This window comes from Bemisia tabaci, chromosome 3 (assembly GCF_918797505.1).
Source record: "Bemisia tabaci chromosome 3, PGI_BMITA_v3".
NCBI classification, from domain to species: domain Eukaryota; kingdom Metazoa; phylum Arthropoda; class Insecta; order Hemiptera; family Aleyrodidae; genus Bemisia; species Bemisia tabaci.
In genome coordinates, this window is record NC_092795.1 from 13,558,354 (window position 1) to 13,577,006 (window position 18,653).

The following is an 18,653-nucleotide window of genomic DNA, read 5'->3' on the forward strand; positions in this document are numbered from 1 at the left end:
TTCTTCTAAAAATTGATATTTTGGCAGGAGTTGTGTTCTGTCATGGAATTTAGTTTTGAAGACTACTGCTAGAAATCTCAAGCCGAGTCAAATTGACCCAACCAAGTTTCCCGGGGAACTTACCTAAAGAGGATGATGGGGGGGGAGGGGGGTTGAGAAATCGCCAGTATGTTACCACGCGTGAAAGTGAAAATTTAAAAAACATAGGAATAACGTAGTTGATACTTCAAATCTATCAAAATCAATGTAATTCAATACAGGTCAATGAGACCCAACTTAGGACTTCGCGTGTAAAAAAAGTTTTAGGTGGAAGGGTTAAACTGATTTATAGTAATTAAAAGGGCTGAAAAGTGCTAGATAAGGATGTCTTGCAATATTTTCCCCCCAATGTATTCAAAGAAGCATATGACGACTCAGTATAAGTGTTGTTATGGGGATAGAGCCAGCGAGTAAGAAATGAGTCAACAAAAATAGGACGAATGGCGCACGTGGACTCGAGCTTATGAGCTGTCGGGGCGAGGCCCCTTTTTCGTTCTGTGAACTAGCAGTTAGTTCTTTTAGGTTTGAAAAACCCTGAATTTTCGTATCGTTTTCATAGCATTTTTCCTTGTATGATTTTTTCTCGCACCGCGTCAAGGACGGCGCATGCGACACGTGTTGGACCACGTGCGGTCCACGAAAGTTGCATAAGCGGTTACGCAACGGAACTTTCCATCGATTCGCGGCACGTGCGCCTCCACGTGTCGGCCACCTTCGTTACATAAGTGCGTTATGTAACGGAATTTTCCATCATCTCAGCGGTTATGCAACCACTCTTATATATACTCGGCCACATCAGTTGGTCATCGCCTCTCTGCCACTCTCAGTCCCTTAGACTACACGGCACTCTGCCACGCTCTGTCTCATAGACTTCACGCTAGTACTTACTGTCTCTCTGCAGTTTTGCTACACTCTCTCTCTCTCTCTCTCGAGCACGCCTGATTGGATGCTCATCTCTCTCACTCTCTCTCCCCCTCGAACACGCCAATTGTGGATGTTCATCTCTCTCTCTCTGACTCACTAGAGCACGCCAAATGTGGATGCTCTCCTCTTGCTCTCTCTCACTCTAGAGCACGCCAAATGTGGATGCTCTCCTCTCGTTCTCTCTCTTTTTGAGCACGCCAAATGTGGATGCTCCCTTTTCTTTCTCTCTCTTTTTGAGCACGCCAAATGTGGATGCTCCCTTTTCTTTCTCTCTCTTGTTGAGCACGCCAAATGTGGATGCTTTCTTCTCTCTCTTGCACGTTTGGGTACGCCAGATACTCCCTTTCTCTCTCTCTTTTCTCCCGGGCGCTCGCTGATGAAACCCGCATCGACTGTCTTATGACGTCATTGCGACTCAGAGAGCGCCCACAATCCCTTTGGTAGATTGGCCTGGTCCTCCGAGTTCTCTCTCTGGCTGGGGCCGCGACATGAGCGTTCAGTCAGTACAATAAACTAGGGGGGGTAGTAAGAGTAGCTTACTAGTTGCTAAGCGGCTAAGCTGCTTAACCTCCGGAGAGTGCCTCTCAAATCATGCTTTGCGGACCCCCCTGAATTAATCTAAAGAAAGCGGGTCATTTAGGGACTTTGATCTATCGATTTCGCATGAAAAAATCACGAAAATCGGCCCGGCAGATCTGTAGAACAAACCGTGACACGTAATGCATATTTACATTGTTTACATGGGAAGATTGACAATTTTATCACGCAACGCAACAAATCAAATGGGTTGATCCACGGGTGTGTTGATCACTTAATTGTTGATGCCCGCAAAGATCATGGAAATCGGCCCAGTAGAACGAACCGTGATAAAAAATGAAAATTCCGGGGGTCACAAAGCTTATAGTTATGATAATGATTTTATTTTCAAACATAATGTAAAATTATGTTTAAACGTAAAATGAGCCTCATTGAATTTTACTATTCATAGGTTATATATAATGGCACCAAAGTTCCATTAGGAGGCTTGATACCTTTTGATCAAGCTGGAAATCGGCCGATATTAAAATGGGACGAAAGAGATGCATTCTACACGATTATAATGACCGGTAAGAGCGTAACATTCAGCATACTTAGCTATTTAAATTTCATAGCAAATTAGTGTATCTATAAGAATCAGATCTTACAAAAGTAGTCCAAAATGGCATCTGACCTCCGTTACCATTTGTCTGTTCATGACATTCGTTTGTATGTTTCTCGTACAGAGGGATAGAACTCCATTCCATGATTGCATTTTCTACTAAAATAATTCTTTTTCTTAACACAGGAATGACTCTGCAATTTCTTTTCAAAGCTTTCTGATTTTTGCATGAAACTAAAAATAAGGACGTGAACCTGTCAGTTAAAAACGTGTAACTGTTTTCTAGCAATGATACAATTTTTGGGTAAAAATTTTCCAATCTTTCAATTCTTATTCTTAAAGGATCGATGTATTCAGCAAAATTATCGTTCATTGATTTAGATCCTGATTCACCCTCGCGGTCTGATCCGAGGTTGAGCGAACTACAACACTGGATCATCGGGAATGTTTACAGACGAAACATCTCCTCAGGTGAGACTTTTGCAGAGTACACCGGCCCACGAGATGCCCGCGAGTTCGTTGTCGAAGAAGGTAAGCACTCTAGAGTTCATGATCCACATCTTGTTGATATATCGTCATTCCTGCTTTGACGTAAGGGCGTATCTCGATTTCTATATGGACGTATTTCTGCCAAACGGAACTATGCGCATTGAGACGTGAGCCCTGAGGCCCATTAGAATATATGCATTACAGGGCTCACAGCATAATGCACATAGTTCCGTTTGGTGGAAATACGTCCATATGAGCCCCGGAAAGCGTATAGTTGTACGGAGAACAAGGCTCATGTGAGAATCGAGATACGCCGTTGCCGTTACGTCGGAGGAGCGACGATGTAACCGCTCTCAGATCATAAACATGGAAAATCCCATCCCTCGGATTAATCGTGATCGAATCGAGAGGGATGAGAGAACAATCCGGATAATTGATAGAGTAAACGACGCACTCAATTAAATATGAATATAAATTATTAGACATAACATTACATGTCTGAATTCCCGATGTGTAAAAAAAACATGGCTCTATCTTAGTCGTAAATAAATTCAAAATGATGGAGAATGTCAACCAAAGCTACAGCCCACCAGTCAAAAATCGGTCTGTACTGGTCAATAATACGGTCAAGTAGACTTGTTATATGAATCCAGAATTTCCAGAGTCCGGAAAGCGCAGTACGCAGATAATCAATAATTTTGTTTACGCTCTCTCAAAATCAGGGGAATCAGCTAATTATGAAGGCTTGAATACAACTTTACGATCCAATCCATAATCTGTAAAATGTAGGCTTGACATGGGAAATGAGAGTTTTGTGAAGCGATCACTAAATAAGTCTCTCCGTGACGAGGGTGGACCAGGCTGTTTCAGAAATTTTGAAAATCAGTTGAATGATAACAATTTTCAACTTTCACTCAGGAACATTTACCTATTTACTTGTCTAGAAAAGAAAGAATTTGTGGAAAGTGGTGATTAGTTTTGGAAGGCATTGAGAAATTTTCGCAAGATTTTTTTCCATCAAATACTTAAAATTTGGTGTATTTGAATTTGTTTATGTCCATTTCCAGGAATTCACAGGTACATTATATCCGTTTTCGAACAGATAGGGAAGCACGGTTTCGCAGAAAGGCGGATACCACGAGAGTAAGTTTCACGTTTGAAATCAAATCTCAACAACAGAAAATTATGGCAATAAGATGAAAATTATTAATTTTATTTCATGGACAGACTCACAAGAATCTAGTCTCACAATTCAATATAGGCTTGGTTCGGAACATGATTTATGTAATGCAGTATGTACCTAAAAGCTTCGTGTAATTTTCAATAATTATAAAAGCTTATTTCCTTCCTATGAAGATTGAATGAAGGTTAGGTTCCATCGAATCTAAAGGATCAACGTATTAGTCGTAGTAATACTCATATTTCATAATTAAGCTCACTAAGGACATAGTATTTTTGGGTTTAGACGAGACTGAGAGACTACGTATTTATTTCTATGTACAATCTTACGAGTACAATCTTTTCAATAAAAGGAAGTCAATAATGCTGTGAAAATAAAAAATCCTTTAATCCTGAACTCTTAACCGTTATTTATCCACCTGCTGCTCAAAAAGTTTCAAAGCACCTTAAAGTTTCACTTCTTCTTTTTATCTTCTACAGACCCTTTGGAGATCCTGGGTGGGTCTATTACTCCTCATAGGCTCTCGCAGACTATTTGTTCTAGTCATGCTCTCCCATGCTACTTCTTGGATAAATACTGAAATTGAAAAATGATCATACCTCAAGAAAACTATGCAGTACGTGTTTTAAAAATAATGGCGTGACATTCAAACTTAAAAATTATGCTGTATATCCACTATGTTACATATACGTTTTGTTTCTTAATTTTTACACAATTTACACACAATTTAGTCGACAACATCAGTCATAGAATATCATGGAATATGGCGCACATATGTTACACTTTTGACTCTCATCATAACCTCTACGTGTGAGTAACCTGGATCCGGCGGATACCTGGATACGTTTTGTTTCTTAATTTTTACACAATTTACACACAATTTAGTCGACAACATCAGTCAAAGAATATCATGGAATATGGCGCACATCTGTTACACTTTTGACTCTCATCATAACCTCTACGTGTGAGTAACCTGGATCCGGCGCGAGGAATTTTGATGTCTTATCAACCACAGGCTCATTATTTTACAAGTAAATTTTAATTGCCCGTTACGATTATGGGAGTCTATCTTGCCTAAAAGTCTGTTGATCAAAAATATACACATAATAATCCAAGAAGACCTTATGATACGTGATCCAAAACGATGAATGTGCCTATAATTAAATGTTTATTATGCAATTGAATCCCCTTTGTTTGTCTTAACAACCTACTCATTTTGTGCTTCAAAGTTCAGACTATATTTAGTGTTTATCGCATAGTTTACATTTTTAACGGTGTTTACTATTTCAATACTAACTTGATCCACTTGTATTTTTGAGATAAATGCACCAGGTGAGGTCAATTTTTATTATATTTTAGGTAAGTAGTTTAATTATTTACCTCTTTATTCTTTTGAATATTGTAGCAACAAACGATACATTTGTCGTAATAAATTTCATCGTTTTCACACCACACAACTGGGATCTTATAGGGGGATCTAATCCGCCTTCATTTCACTGGATAGGCAACAGGACATTTTTTAATGTTGACATCAGTGACATCAATCATTATTTTTCTCTCTTTCTCTCCCACCAAACTCTCCTCCGTTTCTGTTTTTCTTTTTTTGAAAGAAGGAGCGTTCCTTAACGTGTCTGCGTGTTAACAACTTGTGCAAATGACTGATAATTGTCGGGTAATAGTTATTAAGCTCGAAAAAAGGTTTTCATATTTTATTTTAGAACAAATATTTCTAACAAGGATTAAATTGAGCGGGAGGATTCAAAGTCATATTTTCAAGAAAAGTGAGTTGTAAAAGATTTTATGCTCAAGTGCATTTTATTCTCCTGCCTCAAAGTTAAAACCCACGAAACAAAATGTGGCGTTCCAAACATTAACCAAAAGTTTTTCCATCAAATGTTGTATACGAATAAAATTGAACCTGTAATCTCTGTTGTAACTCGATGAGACTCGGTTTCTTTCGGATGCATATTTAGAAAATGACTCTATTTGCACTCGTGCGCAAACATAAGTTAAGCAGCCAATAAATTCAATACAGGGAAATTTTCAAAACATCTGATTTTTTAATGATCCAAAACATAACTAAACATTTAATACGACTGCCATAGGTATTTTAAGATTGCAAAGATCTTTTAAAAAAAGGAAAGAAGAGGAACCGTAAAAATTAGAAGAATTGTCTTCTCACAATTATAATTCACAATATTTTTAAGCTAACAATTCTGAATACAAATTTGGGGGATTGAAGTCCTTCTTGGGAGCCATAGGCCTTTCCAAGATCGGCCAGCCAGTGCGCGCAACATTTACAGCATGGGATGTCAAAAAATACTTCTCCACAAACTGTCTGACGTTGAATTTGAGTTTGCTTCGCATTTTCCTGAAAACATATACATCATAAAACGTAATGTGTATTGTAGATTCGAGGTTCAAATTACATGAACTATACGCTGAGAGTGGTAATCCAGGATTGCGCGAAAGGTCTAAGAAAATATATTAGGATTACGCGGAAAAGGCACAAGGATTGCGCGAATAGGAATCTTAACATCTGGTTTAGGAATGCGCGACTTTAAAATGAAGTTAATTTAAGGTATAAGTTTGGCAAATCAGAAAACGGTTGTAAAATAAACGCATATTTATATTAACGCTAGTTTAGGTTAGTTTGTTGACAAGTTATCGATGTCTTACCTTCTGATGATAAATGAAGTGAAAAGATAGAATAATAGTCGTGCCGGGTATAAAGAACTTTTCTAAATTTTCTCAGAAAAATTATTTAATCGGGAGAAACGAGGCAACGTTGGAATGCGCATACGGCGTCGAAACACAACATGGGCCTTTGAAGCTCTATTATACGATGCCGCGATTATTCTAACGCGAGCTCGATAATCGCGCCAAACACACTGCGGCCGGCGCGCCGTTGAACGTATATTAGCGCCTGCAAGACTGCATGAATACTTCTCGCATTGCGCCAAACACAGTGCAGTCTGTCAGTTGGGGCGAAACGCATATTAGCGCTTACCAGACGGTAAGAATGCTGTAGGACTGCGTGTCATCATTCTTGACTTCCTGCTCCAGTTTTTATCAGAATTAAAGGGTTAATATAATCCTCATTGTAACGATTTTAGAAATTTGGATGATATTTAATTTTTTTTTTGTTACATTAAAAGAAAATAGAGCGAACTATATATATGTCTCGTCGAAATTTTCGATACTTTTATTTGATATCATTTAGGTAAATTTCAGGAAAAATTTTCAGAAAAACCGTGTTTAGCTTTTTAAAAACGTTTATTAAAAATCAAACATAAAAAAGTTGCGTAAAGTTGCAATCAGAGATAAGTATACGCTTTCTTTCGGGTGAAGATGTGTTTTTGGATCCATTCATCTTCTTAAAAACTTGAACATGGTTGTTCTACGATTTTTACATGTAGTTTGTTTTAGTGGTTGGCGGCCACGTAGCAACCACGGGCCCTAGTTCACTTTTTAAATGTCTACGAAAGCTCTTTGGGCCATTCGAGAGCTATGCACCGAAGAGACATGCTCGTAAGTAAAGAAGAAATGAACGGTCTTCCGAAATTGCAGAAATGTGTATCTGATTTGTAGTGTTTCCAAATCTTTACTCCCATCTGATTATATCAGAGGAGAATAGATTCATTTAATGCTAAAAATGTTCACATAGTGTTCTATTCCCATAGGAGAGAAAAATCAGGGATTTTTTAAGATATGAAATCAAGTATTTTTTCATTTAAAATATGAAGTATGAAAGGAGGTTTGCAACATCCCAAACCGAGATACGCTTCTCTGCAGTCCCACCGTCTTCGTGTTGAATTCATCCATTCATAAGCCTACATATACGCACAAATAGGCTTAAATTATTCGTCGATTGCACGTAGTTCAATCAGACGCCTAACGAATACAAAATGAACTGACTCAAACTCAAGCCCAATTCTCACACTCGCAGCAGAAGAGAATGAAACGCTGTTGAAAGTTGGCGTGCCCTCGCGCCTTCGGGATTCGATTATGAAATTCCGCTCCATTGCGCTTCCTTGATTGTAACCCCATATAGGTAGGAAGGATGTGTGAAGATGCGGTGACCCACAAGGCAAAGGGCTAGGATGAAAGGGTACGTAATACATGCTTTTAGGCGCAATTACGAGGCGCAAAATTGCCAGCGTTTCGATTGTTGAATCGTTATCGAATGACATGATCGACAAATAGCGTTGCCAAGATGGGGACATATCGATCAAGTTTATTCGATAAAGAATAGTCGACCCGCAGGCTACACGAGAAAAATAATTTCCCGTTCCATTAGTTTGTACAGAGAAAATATGTGGTGGTTCATCACAAGCGCAGCAGAGCTACTGAATTTCATATTTTCTTCATCGAGATGACAATCCCCAGAGGAAGGGCATTGACACTCTAGGGCGTCTAGGGTACATTTTTTGGTAAGAAGAGCTATTTTGTTACTTGGGTCCCAGAATGACAAGTTAAGAATGCAACAGGAATCACTTTTCCCCATCTCCAAAAATATGTTGCACGCTTTCTGTTTCATTTTTGTGACATTTAAGGGCACAACGTATACGGTTTTGAACCTCAAAAATAGGATATTACAGTAATAGCTTCGCTTCAAAACAACAGCTTTTGAACTGAGAAGATCCATACACCTATAACCAGAATTTTGTGTCTTATACGGTGTCACGTTTGTTTTGTTTTGTTAGGTCAGTGCCCTTAAGCTCTGATTCAAGCAGTAGTATCAATTTATAAGGTGAATATTAGGTGCTCACCAGGCCCGCCACATCCCATCTCGGGCCCTGGTACCAATTTTCTGGCCCGGGCCCTAGAACAGGGGGGGGGGGGGGTCCGGGGGGCCTCCCCCGGGAAATTTTTGAAATTTTAAATCTATTTGGACGCATTATGAAGCTCTTATGATGGAGATTTTCCATCAATTTCTGCAGAATAATTACGCCTTTTTGTTTACTTTCAGCACCAAAAACTTTCGAATTGTTGCATTCAAAACATCTATAAATTTTTTTTTGAGGGGGCAGATGATAATTTTCAATTCTATGGGGAGCCGGGCCCCCCTGGACTCCCCTTTCGTACGTCTATAGCAAGGGAGTTAAGCCATTGAAGTCGAGGATGCCCAGAAAGGAGCCTCTTAGCATCCGACAACGGAAGAAAATGAAACACAGTTACTAAAAATATCATTCTACATATACTCAAAATCTTGAAAATCTCTAAAAAAGTAAGAAAAATGTTATAGTGCCCTAGCGTGTTTTTGAAACTTTATTCACCTTTTGCGGAATTTTTAGGGTAATTTGCTCACTTTTCCCTACGAGACAAGGGTTACACATGAATTCGTAGTGGTTTGTCACCTGCGTCACGGGCCCCTCCAGGGCCCGGGCCCCGGTACCAAGGACCCAGTATCCCCCTACATGTGGCGGGCCTGGTACTCACTGCTTAAGCCCACTATGCTATGAACATTCGTATTTAGAGTGGGAATGTAAAAATCGAATATGTTGATACGTGACTTTAAATTCAAGCCTCAGTTGTTTTTTTTACTTACGCGTATTCGCCAACATATATAGGAAGCCATTTCTCATTGACTATTATCTGCCCGTATTCAAGTTAAATTATTTATTTATTTATTTATTTTTTTTTTGCATAAGTTAAAGGATTTTGAATGCTATTAAATTCAACCGCTATTACAAAAAATACCTCGTGATAGAAAAGAGGAGGGGAGGGAAAGAGGAGTTGGTCCTAAGGTTAAACATTTCTGCAATATCGAAAAAGCAACGTGTTTAAGGAAGAGATAGGGAGACTACCTAGGAAGCTCTCAACTCTATGCTTCACTTAGTTATTGTTCTGAACAAGTATCTTGTTCGTCAAAGCAACAAGTCCCAAACGACTTGACCGAAGCCCATGGTAAGTAACATTTTATTTTTATTCTAGCTAAAATTAAAACTTAAATGAATTAACTATAATAGTAAGTTTTATTTTAAATTAGAGATTTTATAAATTTTAAAAAAAAATGTAAGTTCAGCTAAATTTTTTATTTTATTTACATTCAAAACATATTTGTACCGTATTTAAAAGTGTCGCTGCAAGGGACATTAAAGACGGAGGTAGCTCCCTCTTATTTTCTTCACCTAAATAGTCATCCATTGAGTCCTACTAGTTGAATCACTGTCGAAAGTAAAGCGCCTTCATGTTTGCGTGTAGGCAACAAGGACATCCATCGAGTACGAATAGTCGCATCCAAGCGCCGTGTTCTAAACGCACAACGACACAGTATCGCTTCTCTGAGTCACATTCGATGATTAAAACAGGTGCTCAAGAATCATTTCTACCGGATTTTTACGCGCGGCAAGGGCTCAGAGGTGTAATCCGTCATTTTGTGCTCATATAAAAAAATAATTAAATAATATAATAATTCGGAAAGCTGCGCCCATAAACATGATAATGTCTTTAAAGAATATTATATTTAATTTTTTTTTGGTCACGAAAAATCGGCGACGAAAACGAAAAAATTAAGAAAATATTTTAACCTGATATCCAAGCGCAAAATACTCTACATAGGTATTATTTGAGTATTTTACTCAGATAAGTATTGTAGTCGCGTTGGCGCCTTTGATTGTTGGCACCCACGCGCACTTTTGATTTTTTATTCCATTTTTTTTGCTCTCCCTAACCCCCGCGCCCATTCCAAGGCCACCACAGGCCCCGCGACAGTTGTTTTATCCCGTAATCATTAAATGAAGATAAATACTTGTTTTGTGTCACTGCGTGACTTGTTCATACATAGAAACTTGTAAAAGAGTTTTTGAGGGGAAACATTTTTTTGTTGGGAATGTACATTTTCCTCTTTCATTTTCGTCATCTGTGCTTCAACGTCAATAGCACCCTAAAGACGGATGTTGCTCACAGCTTTCATCAGATCATTCAGCAATAAAACGACGTAATTATGTTAAATACACCATACTTTTCATGGGTATGCAAGAGAGTTTTAAAGGAACTCTTCCCTGTGGAAAAAATCATGGCTCATACCTGTCACGGCACGTGAAATATTGCAAAGTGGGAACACCCATAGTGACGTTAATGGACCACGAGACAAGGTACGAATTTAAGCGATCTGATACATGTTTCTTAACCAGAATTTCACGTAGAAAACGATTCACACAACGAAAATTACGGAAACCAACTCCTAACGAAGATATTAACGTTTTTATTTCACATTGGTTACGTGGAATTTGAACTGCCCGCTCACAAGAAACTCAAAACTCTACGTGAGTCAAATCGCCCACTACAACGGTTTCAGCAAGCTTCTCAATCGAGCAATGTTCATTTCCCACCATGTGTTGTTCAAACTATAAGCAATTTGCTGTAGCTGAGCCAAAGCGTCAAGATTGAGGTTGCCAGATTTTTATATCGCAGAGACTGTCATGATAACGTTTAGCGCGCGATGTGAATCACGTAGAGCATTGAGTTTTCATGAGCGGGTGGTTTGAATTCGCGCATCAAGAATCATTAAATATCTTCGTAAGGAGTTAATTTCGGTAATTTTCGTTGTGTGCATCGTGTTTTACGTAAAATTTTGGTTAAGAAACGTGTATCAGAATGCTGAAATTCGTACCTTATCTAGTGGTCCATTGTCGCTTTCATTTTCAATGCATGACATTAATACAAGCACATTCAAATATTGTTTTTCCTTAATTTCTAACCCTGACATGATTAATTTCCTGTTCATGACATTTTCAGTATATCTATTCGTGTTTTCCATTTTTCTCGACACATAGCTCATTTCCGACTGTTAAAATTTGTCACTGAACCAGTCAACTAAAAACCCCTTGAAGCGATAATGTGTTATTTTTATATCAATTTATTTTTTATGCTGTTTTTAATTCATCTTCAAGCCATCTCCCTGAGTAATTGCTCCCATACATTTCCAATTTTTTCTATTGTATTGTTGTCCATTCATACTGATACATATACCTGAAATTTTGATTAAGTATGCTCCCAAAATGAGCCAATTTTCGAATCTCTCTAATAAAGATTTCTATCAGCAAATGTGAACATGATCCAGAAGTTAATGTGAACCTCTCTCTAAAGTGTTTAAACGAAAAAAAAAAACTTAAATTCCTCCAAAATATCAATGGCAGTGGCTTATTCTATTAATAAATTAATTAAACAATTAATGAGGAATTCAAAAATCTATATTCTTACCTTTTTAAGTGTGACTTTCTCATTTTTTGCGTAAAATATATTCTACGTATTAACAAGAGCTGACATATCATTATAGAATACCTTAATAGACAAAATTTGGCGAAACGTTAATATAAAGTGAATCTGTGGGGGGAAAAACCCATGGAAAAATTTTCGGTTTATTCGAAACACCAACATTTTTGATTCGGTTGACTGTGGTTCTTGGTTATAGCAAGAGACAAGACGTTTTTAAAATGTGCATTGTGTGCGGCACGTGATGTGCGAGTATTTTATATGCTTTCAGTTCTTTACCAATTTCGCATGGGAGTACTGTCAAGACGCTGTAATGCATGGAAAAATTGCAAATCTAACCACAGAATTGCAAAAATAGCGACATTTCTTCTTTATCCTGCAAAATCTTCACTTTGCAGATAGGCGATATTGTTCCTTCGCCATCACCGGAAAAAAATTCGCTTGGATCTAGAGTCCAAACTCTTAAAAACATGACAAGAAAAAATAATCTTGATTCAATCGGACTTTTTGCTTGAATCAAAAGAAAATCCGCCAATTTCAAGAGGCTCGGCTCTTCGATTCAAGGAAAAATCTGATTGAATCAAGAGTATTTTTTCTTGTCAATGTGATTAAGAGTCTAGACTATGGATCCAAACGACTTTTTTCCCCAGTGATTGATATTCATTTTGTACCACGTACATCTGTGTTTTCCATAATTTCTCCGTCACCTGTCTCCGGCAATCCCCTTCGCTCTCCAAAGCGTCACCTTCCAGCCAAAGTATCACAAGCGCCATTCGATGTTTCAAAAATTCCACCGCCATTTTGTTTGTTAACAGAGAAATTGTTCCACGTAGCAGTCCTATAAATATGTTCACCAAATTTTCTTTGTGCTGCCGATAAAATTCAGTGAAATTTTCAAACAGATTCAACTAACAATTTCTCTGTTAATAAATGAAATGGTGGCGGAAGTTTTGAAACGTCGCATGGCGCTTGTGACACTTTGACCGGAAGGTGACGAAATATTCAAACCTAAACGTGTTTATGCTAAATGGAACTATGTGCAAGTTGAAAGATGTGGCGTGCCCGTTAGTTGAGGGCCATAAGAATGAATGGTGATTTTAAAGCGCCTGCGGCGTCAGCGGTGACGACCGATCGTCTTCGGGGCGATACAACTCATGAGCCCTGTCCACCACGCTCTTGTGACATGCCCATGGCTCTCGAGCTAGCGCCCAGTTCCTTTTGATTTAATGTAAAATCCCGCTTCTCCATTCTCTCAAAAGGAACTATATCCACTTTTACATTGTTTCTTATGCAGCTTCCACGAGCACACCCCATCTTTCCACTTGTACATACACTGAAAAAAATAGTATACTGTTCTAGCACCCACGATGTCAAAGATGTGTCTGGTGATCCTAAGATGCTGCCTTAATTGCCCACGCAGTTGAATTTGCATTCACAGAATGTAAAATTAACTGCGGGGGCAGTAAAGGCAGCATCTTGGGATCACTAGACACATTTTTGACATCCTAGATGCTAAAACAGCATATTATTTTTTTCAGTGTAGTTCCTTTTAGCATAAAATACGTCCACCTGTACCTTTATCATGCCGTATCTTTTGGTTCCATTTGCAGGAAACAAATGCATCCAGAATGTTGCCGCGGACCGCCGATACCCTACGGAAAGTCCAAACAATGAATATTTGCGGTCATTTGATAGAAAGGTCACCGCCGGAGATGAGAACCGCCGCGGACGGAGAGTGCGCCCATGCGGCATCAGGATTCCGCGGATTAGGACTCGCATTTCAACGTCGGTGTCCGGACTCGACCGGGGGCAGTTGTCAGGTGGTGAACGGGTGCCCCAAATGCGTGGTATTTGTTAGTAAATGTAAGTTGGCAGCGTGTATCACTGGAAAACCCGAGAAGCCTGTCGACTTGACTACCTGCGTCGAGGGATTGAATCTCAGCGATATTTGATATAGAGAAGAGTGTTGATAGAGATACACGGAGAAAAATCTATGGTTTTATAAACCAATTGAATCAGTTGAGGACGAAAGCACACCAACTCGGTAACTCGAACATACTCAATTTTCATTGAAGATATACAATTTCATAAAGGTCATTGAAGTTAGTGCATCTTTTCCAGCTTGGACCTTAAAGTGTCCTTAAGCACTTGTCTTTAGGCACCAAAAATCTCTTTCTTAAGACTAACTCCTTCACCTTTTGTGCAGTATTGTATGTGTTTTAATTATTTTCATTTTTTCGAGTTGGTGTGTTTTCGTTCTCACTGATTTAATTAATGGCTCACATAGAACACCACTAATAGTCGTAAATGTATACCGATGATTTTTTCCATTCAAAGCGGAGATAATCATCTACCAATTTTATACTAAAAAAAGGGTCTTGCTGGTAAAACTTCACTTTTTTGAAAAACACGTAGTACATTCGTAATAAAAAACAACCAAACATCTATAGAGAAACATACATTTGTTGCCTAACAAACGTTGAGGTTTAAATAACGAGATTTTCCCCATCCGCCCATGTATCACCAAGTAACAAAAGTTTGATTCAATTGTTCTACGTCAGCTAGGACACACATTTTTCACCCATGCGTCTGATGTGGTTACTCGTACTCAATTATGAAAAACCAAAAATGACGTACGTTTTTTCCATCACCTAAAAAAATTCCGCGTGGCACGTTCTCAGCGCTGCCGAAAAGGACATTAATTGGAAAATTCAATATTCGAAAAAGTTGATAGGCGATGGAAAAATTAAAGTCAATCTCGGCTTCAGCATCTAAAAGAAGGACAAATCGCTCCATCAGACTCGTCCTGGGTGAGAAAAAATGTCCCATCTTTTTCAGACACAGAACGATCATATACGTTTTATATGATGGTACAAAGTATATGGTATTTGATCTGTGCTCTAACGTCTCTTGCAAATTAAAGCAACTCATAATTAAAGTGTGCTTTACCATGCAAAAGAAAAAAAGTCCTATGAACACTCGAATTTAGTCAAAAATTCCCCGACAAAAGATTTAATTTTGTGAAAAAAGTTATGAGTATTTTTCTTTGAAATTGTCAATATTCATATTTATAGGTTGGATCAAATTTCAAATAAAATTTTTCGAAAAATGAAAAAAATATTTCACAAGTTCCCTGAAAAATGTGTATATTATCGAAGAGAATTTGACTACTTTCGGACGCTGATATGACATTCTTCCCTGGGACGGTGGTGTCAGCAAGGACTGATACGTCAAAGCACCTTCATTTTTTGGATACGCAACATGTGAAACCGAATTTCTGATTGAGAATAATTGTTTGAATGACAGTTGATGTTGTTTCTAATATTTTTCATATCTCCAAGACCTCGGGTCGTGGTGCAAAATGATCTCTGATTGGATCTTTTGGAGGTCTAGATGATTCATTTTTCTTTTTAATATCATACAGAGGCCATCCTGTGCGAACAAAATTCACTGCATGAAGTGTCAGGTTATACTTTTCGGCAAACTCACGCGCGGAAAACTTGTATCTACACCTGATGCTAGACCTGCAAACATCAATTAAAGCATTTTTTAAAATAACTTATCTTCTGAAAACAAAGAATATTTTGCAATGCAGGGTATTTCAAGGACCTAGAGGTTGAATCATACTTAAAAATAAACGATGGAAATTGTGAAAAAAGTCCGACCGAAATCTGCTTTCACATATTACAAATTATCAGCATGTTTTCACATCTTATGCCCATTCGCACCAGTAAAGCTGCCTAATCTTACTCGGTAAACAATTTATTTGAAATCGGAATCTAATAAAAAACCGGAATTTTGAGTTCGACTTTATTTTGCGATATAAAGCACACCCGTTTTAGAACACTTACCTTCACAGGGCAAACTAATAGCACATTTGACGTCCCTTACCAGAGACAAAAAGTCCAATTTAAAGGTCATTAAAATTGCAACATTTTTGAGTTATTTATCTATTGAAATCGATGCATAGTAAACGAACGCAAGTCCAAAAACTCACGAGGCCTAGCTTCCTGTGTAATCAACCAAAGCTGGGGCTCATGAGTTGTGGACCTATACGACCTTTTAGCATGTATCGATTTAATGGTCAACGACCGTCTAAGGTATCTCAACGCAAAAAAACGAATGTTATGAAGATTTTTAAAGTCAATTCTTTTAAACTTCTGTGATTGTCCTTCTCTGTGCGAAGAAAATTCTTTGAAAACTTCAAAGTGCTCTTTCAAATACATTAAATCGGAGCAAATATTTTAAAACAGTGTAAAAGAGATACGTTGGTTGGGAGTTTTACCTTCGATATACGTATTAATAAGTAAATGTATTAATAAATTGTTTTTATACCTATTGTGTAAAGAATTCCTTGGCTCTGTGAAGTTTATGCGTGAATTTTGTGAATAGACAAGAAATGTATTCCTGTGAAGGCCTAAAAAAAAAAATGGTTGTTTATTGATTGATATTTGTTGTACCACTGAAATTTGACGAGAAATAAGATTTAATTAAAAAAAATAATGAGTTAACGGTAAAAACGCACGCGTTTTGGGCACTAGTCTTAAAATATTTAGGTTTTATTTTAAAGCAAAAACTCGTGTCTATAGCGTGCTTCCTAGAGCGAAAAACTCAAACTGTGGGAATTACAGGACATCAGACGCACAAGTGCAGTTCTTGAAAAAATTGAAATATCAATGGTTTCAACTAAATTAATCTTAAAGTATATGCTATAAAATATTTTACTATTCAAATTCAATTTTAAAGCATAAAAAGGTGAGCTTGAAATTTCTCTCCACCATAAAGCTCCGTGCAATTGTGGAACTTTAAACGAACGTATTTCTATTTGGAATAACAAACACTGCCCTTATGCGCCTTGTCTTCCAAGCTCCTTAATTCAGTTTTGTATAAAATAATTGATCTGTAAAAAAAAAAAAAAAATGATGATAACCTTTTTCACATTGCCATTACACTGTCACGCAAATCTGGCAACTGGAATGAATGAAGTATTTTAAACCACGAATGTTTTTCCAATTTGGGTATCATGAGGCATTTGGTTTGTCTTTCGTGTTGGCGAAAGACTAGGTGAAAAAAATAATTATAAATTGGTCTTGAGTAAATTTACATGCAAGTCTTCACCCATGAAAAAAAAAAAAAAAAAATTATTAAACAAGTACCACTAATTTCAGTCATTTTACCCGGAAGTAAATAAAACACTGAGATGAATCGAAAACAAAGTGAAAAGCTATATCGTTGTCAACCTGAGTTTTTCGGCGAAATGGGGCCTATGTAGCTTGTAATTGTTTCGCCGTGATGAGGATTTTCACGTGGAATATTTCCAACCAGCCAATGTAGTCTTTGTGCCTCTGCAGGATTTTTACGAACAGGGACATCAGGGTCTGAAAACAAAAAGTTGGGATGTGAGATAGCAAAACACTGGATTCAAGACATGAATTGCCTCTAAAATTTTGATACAACAATCCAAACAATCGGTGGTACCAACAGGTATGCGCGGTAGAAAGAAGTCCATGTGCTGAATATTGTAACGAAAATAAGAGTGTGTTTGAGAAAATTAAATAATTTACGACGACCTTTTCTCTCTTATGCCAAACTCGAAATAGAATAAGCAAATTTCAAATATGATTCAGTCTTCACAATTTTACAAATACCACGAAACATGGTAATTGTAAGATTATAATTACAAAAAAAAAAAAAAAAAAAAAAAAAAAAAAAAGTAATAGATGATTGCATAGGAGGAATGCCTAGTAATCGAAAGGTGCCACTGATGAGAGACTTAAGTGCCATTTATTTGATTTTTGACAAAAGAACTTTTAAAACTGGCATGAATGTTCCGCACCAATAAACTTTAAGCTCAAATATTGAGGTGGAAATGAAGTTGAAATATTCATTTAAATTCACAAATTATACCCTCGACGAATCAATTATACCCGTAATTGACTAATTTTTCAATTTTTTTAAGAATTTCATTTCCCTGATTCATGATGCTTGATACCTCTCAATTGTCAGTTCGGATCAAAATACGATGGAAAAAAGTAAAAACTCTTCATACTTCAGACTTAGTAAAATGAGCAAAGTAAAATTTTATTCATAGTAAACAAATCGTAAAAGGAAAAAAGATGCAAATTCAGGCAAAAAATCAGGATTGTATAGGATTTAGTTACTGTTCTACGCAGTTGCATAAAATTGTACTTCGGTGATATTAAAAATACTGACGAATATACAGACAATGATTCTTGCTCATTAAAGACTATCTTTCACCTAATATGGCAAAATTAGGTATATATTTTGCTTACCAATCATCAATAATGTGTAGAAAACTCCAGCTTCCGTGGGCCATGCGATCCATGGCACATGTTGCATAAGAGCAGGATCTACTTTGAAACCCATGCGGAGGCTCTCATTCCTCTTATACGAGATTTTAAACATAAAGATAATCTGGTCGTCAAATGAATCATGGCGCATGATAGATATCTACAACAGTATCTTTTAAAGCTTGCTGTCCAAATCCCCTATTTTAGCACACAAATTTTACTTCAAACCACTCATATCAAAGAGTGTCATATTGCTTTTAGTGAAAATTCAAAAGCTCCACAAGGAGGCCTTAAACCACTCAGATGAATTGCACAGGTTATGATAAACACATATAATCTCCGCATTTTTCAA

General features: G+C 37.5%; 3 protein-coding genes across 23 annotated transcripts in view; 2 read left to right on the forward strand and 1 right to left on the reverse strand.

The window, feature by feature from the left end:
- Positions 1-5,819, forward strand: part of LOC109042870 (protein D3) — a 31,801-nt gene extending 25,982 nt beyond the window's left edge. For 6 of the 8 annotated variants that reach the window (XM_072297814.1, XM_072297815.1, XM_072297816.1 and 3 more), the window contains exons 2-5: positions 1,952-2,069; positions 2,483-2,632; positions 3,658-3,733; positions 4,250-5,819. In XM_072297814.1, coding sequence (XP_072153915.1) covers positions 2,063-2,069; positions 2,483-2,632; positions 3,658-3,733; positions 4,250-4,289 — 273 coding nt within the window. In that variant the 5' untranslated portion in view covers positions 1,952-2,062 and the 3' untranslated portion in view covers positions 4,290-5,819. The remainder of the gene's footprint in view (positions 1-1,951; positions 2,070-2,482; positions 2,633-3,657; positions 3,734-4,249) is intronic. The other 2 variants (XM_072297812.1, XM_072297811.1) reach the window with 2 other exon arrangements.
- LOC140224200 (uncharacterized) lies at positions 4,981-14,956 on the forward strand. Its single transcript, XM_072297819.1, has 2 exons — positions 4,981-5,102; positions 13,601-14,956. The coding sequence occupies exons 1-2, from the start codon at positions 5,094-5,096 to the stop codon at positions 13,940-13,942; spliced, it is 351 nt and encodes a 116-aa protein (XP_072153920.1). The 5' UTR covers positions 4,981-5,093; the 3' UTR covers positions 13,943-14,956.
- Positions 5,941-18,653, reverse strand: part of LOC140224196 (OV-16 antigen-like) — a 39,097-nt gene continuing 26,384 nt past the window's right edge. For 9 of the 14 annotated variants that reach the window (XR_011899450.1, XR_011899448.1, XR_011899449.1 and 6 more), the window contains 5 exons: positions 18,284-18,461; positions 17,231-17,368; positions 16,326-16,407; positions 6,450-15,514; positions 5,941-6,141 (listed from right to left, as the gene is read on the reverse strand). Coding sequence is in view for 1 of the 14 variants with exons in the window: in XM_072297778.1 (XP_072153879.1) it covers positions 16,862-16,890; positions 17,231-17,368; positions 18,284-18,461 (345 nt within the window). In the remaining 13 variants the exon portion in view is untranslated. The other 5 variants (XR_011899459.1, XM_072297778.1, XR_011899457.1 and 2 more) reach the window with 5 other exon arrangements.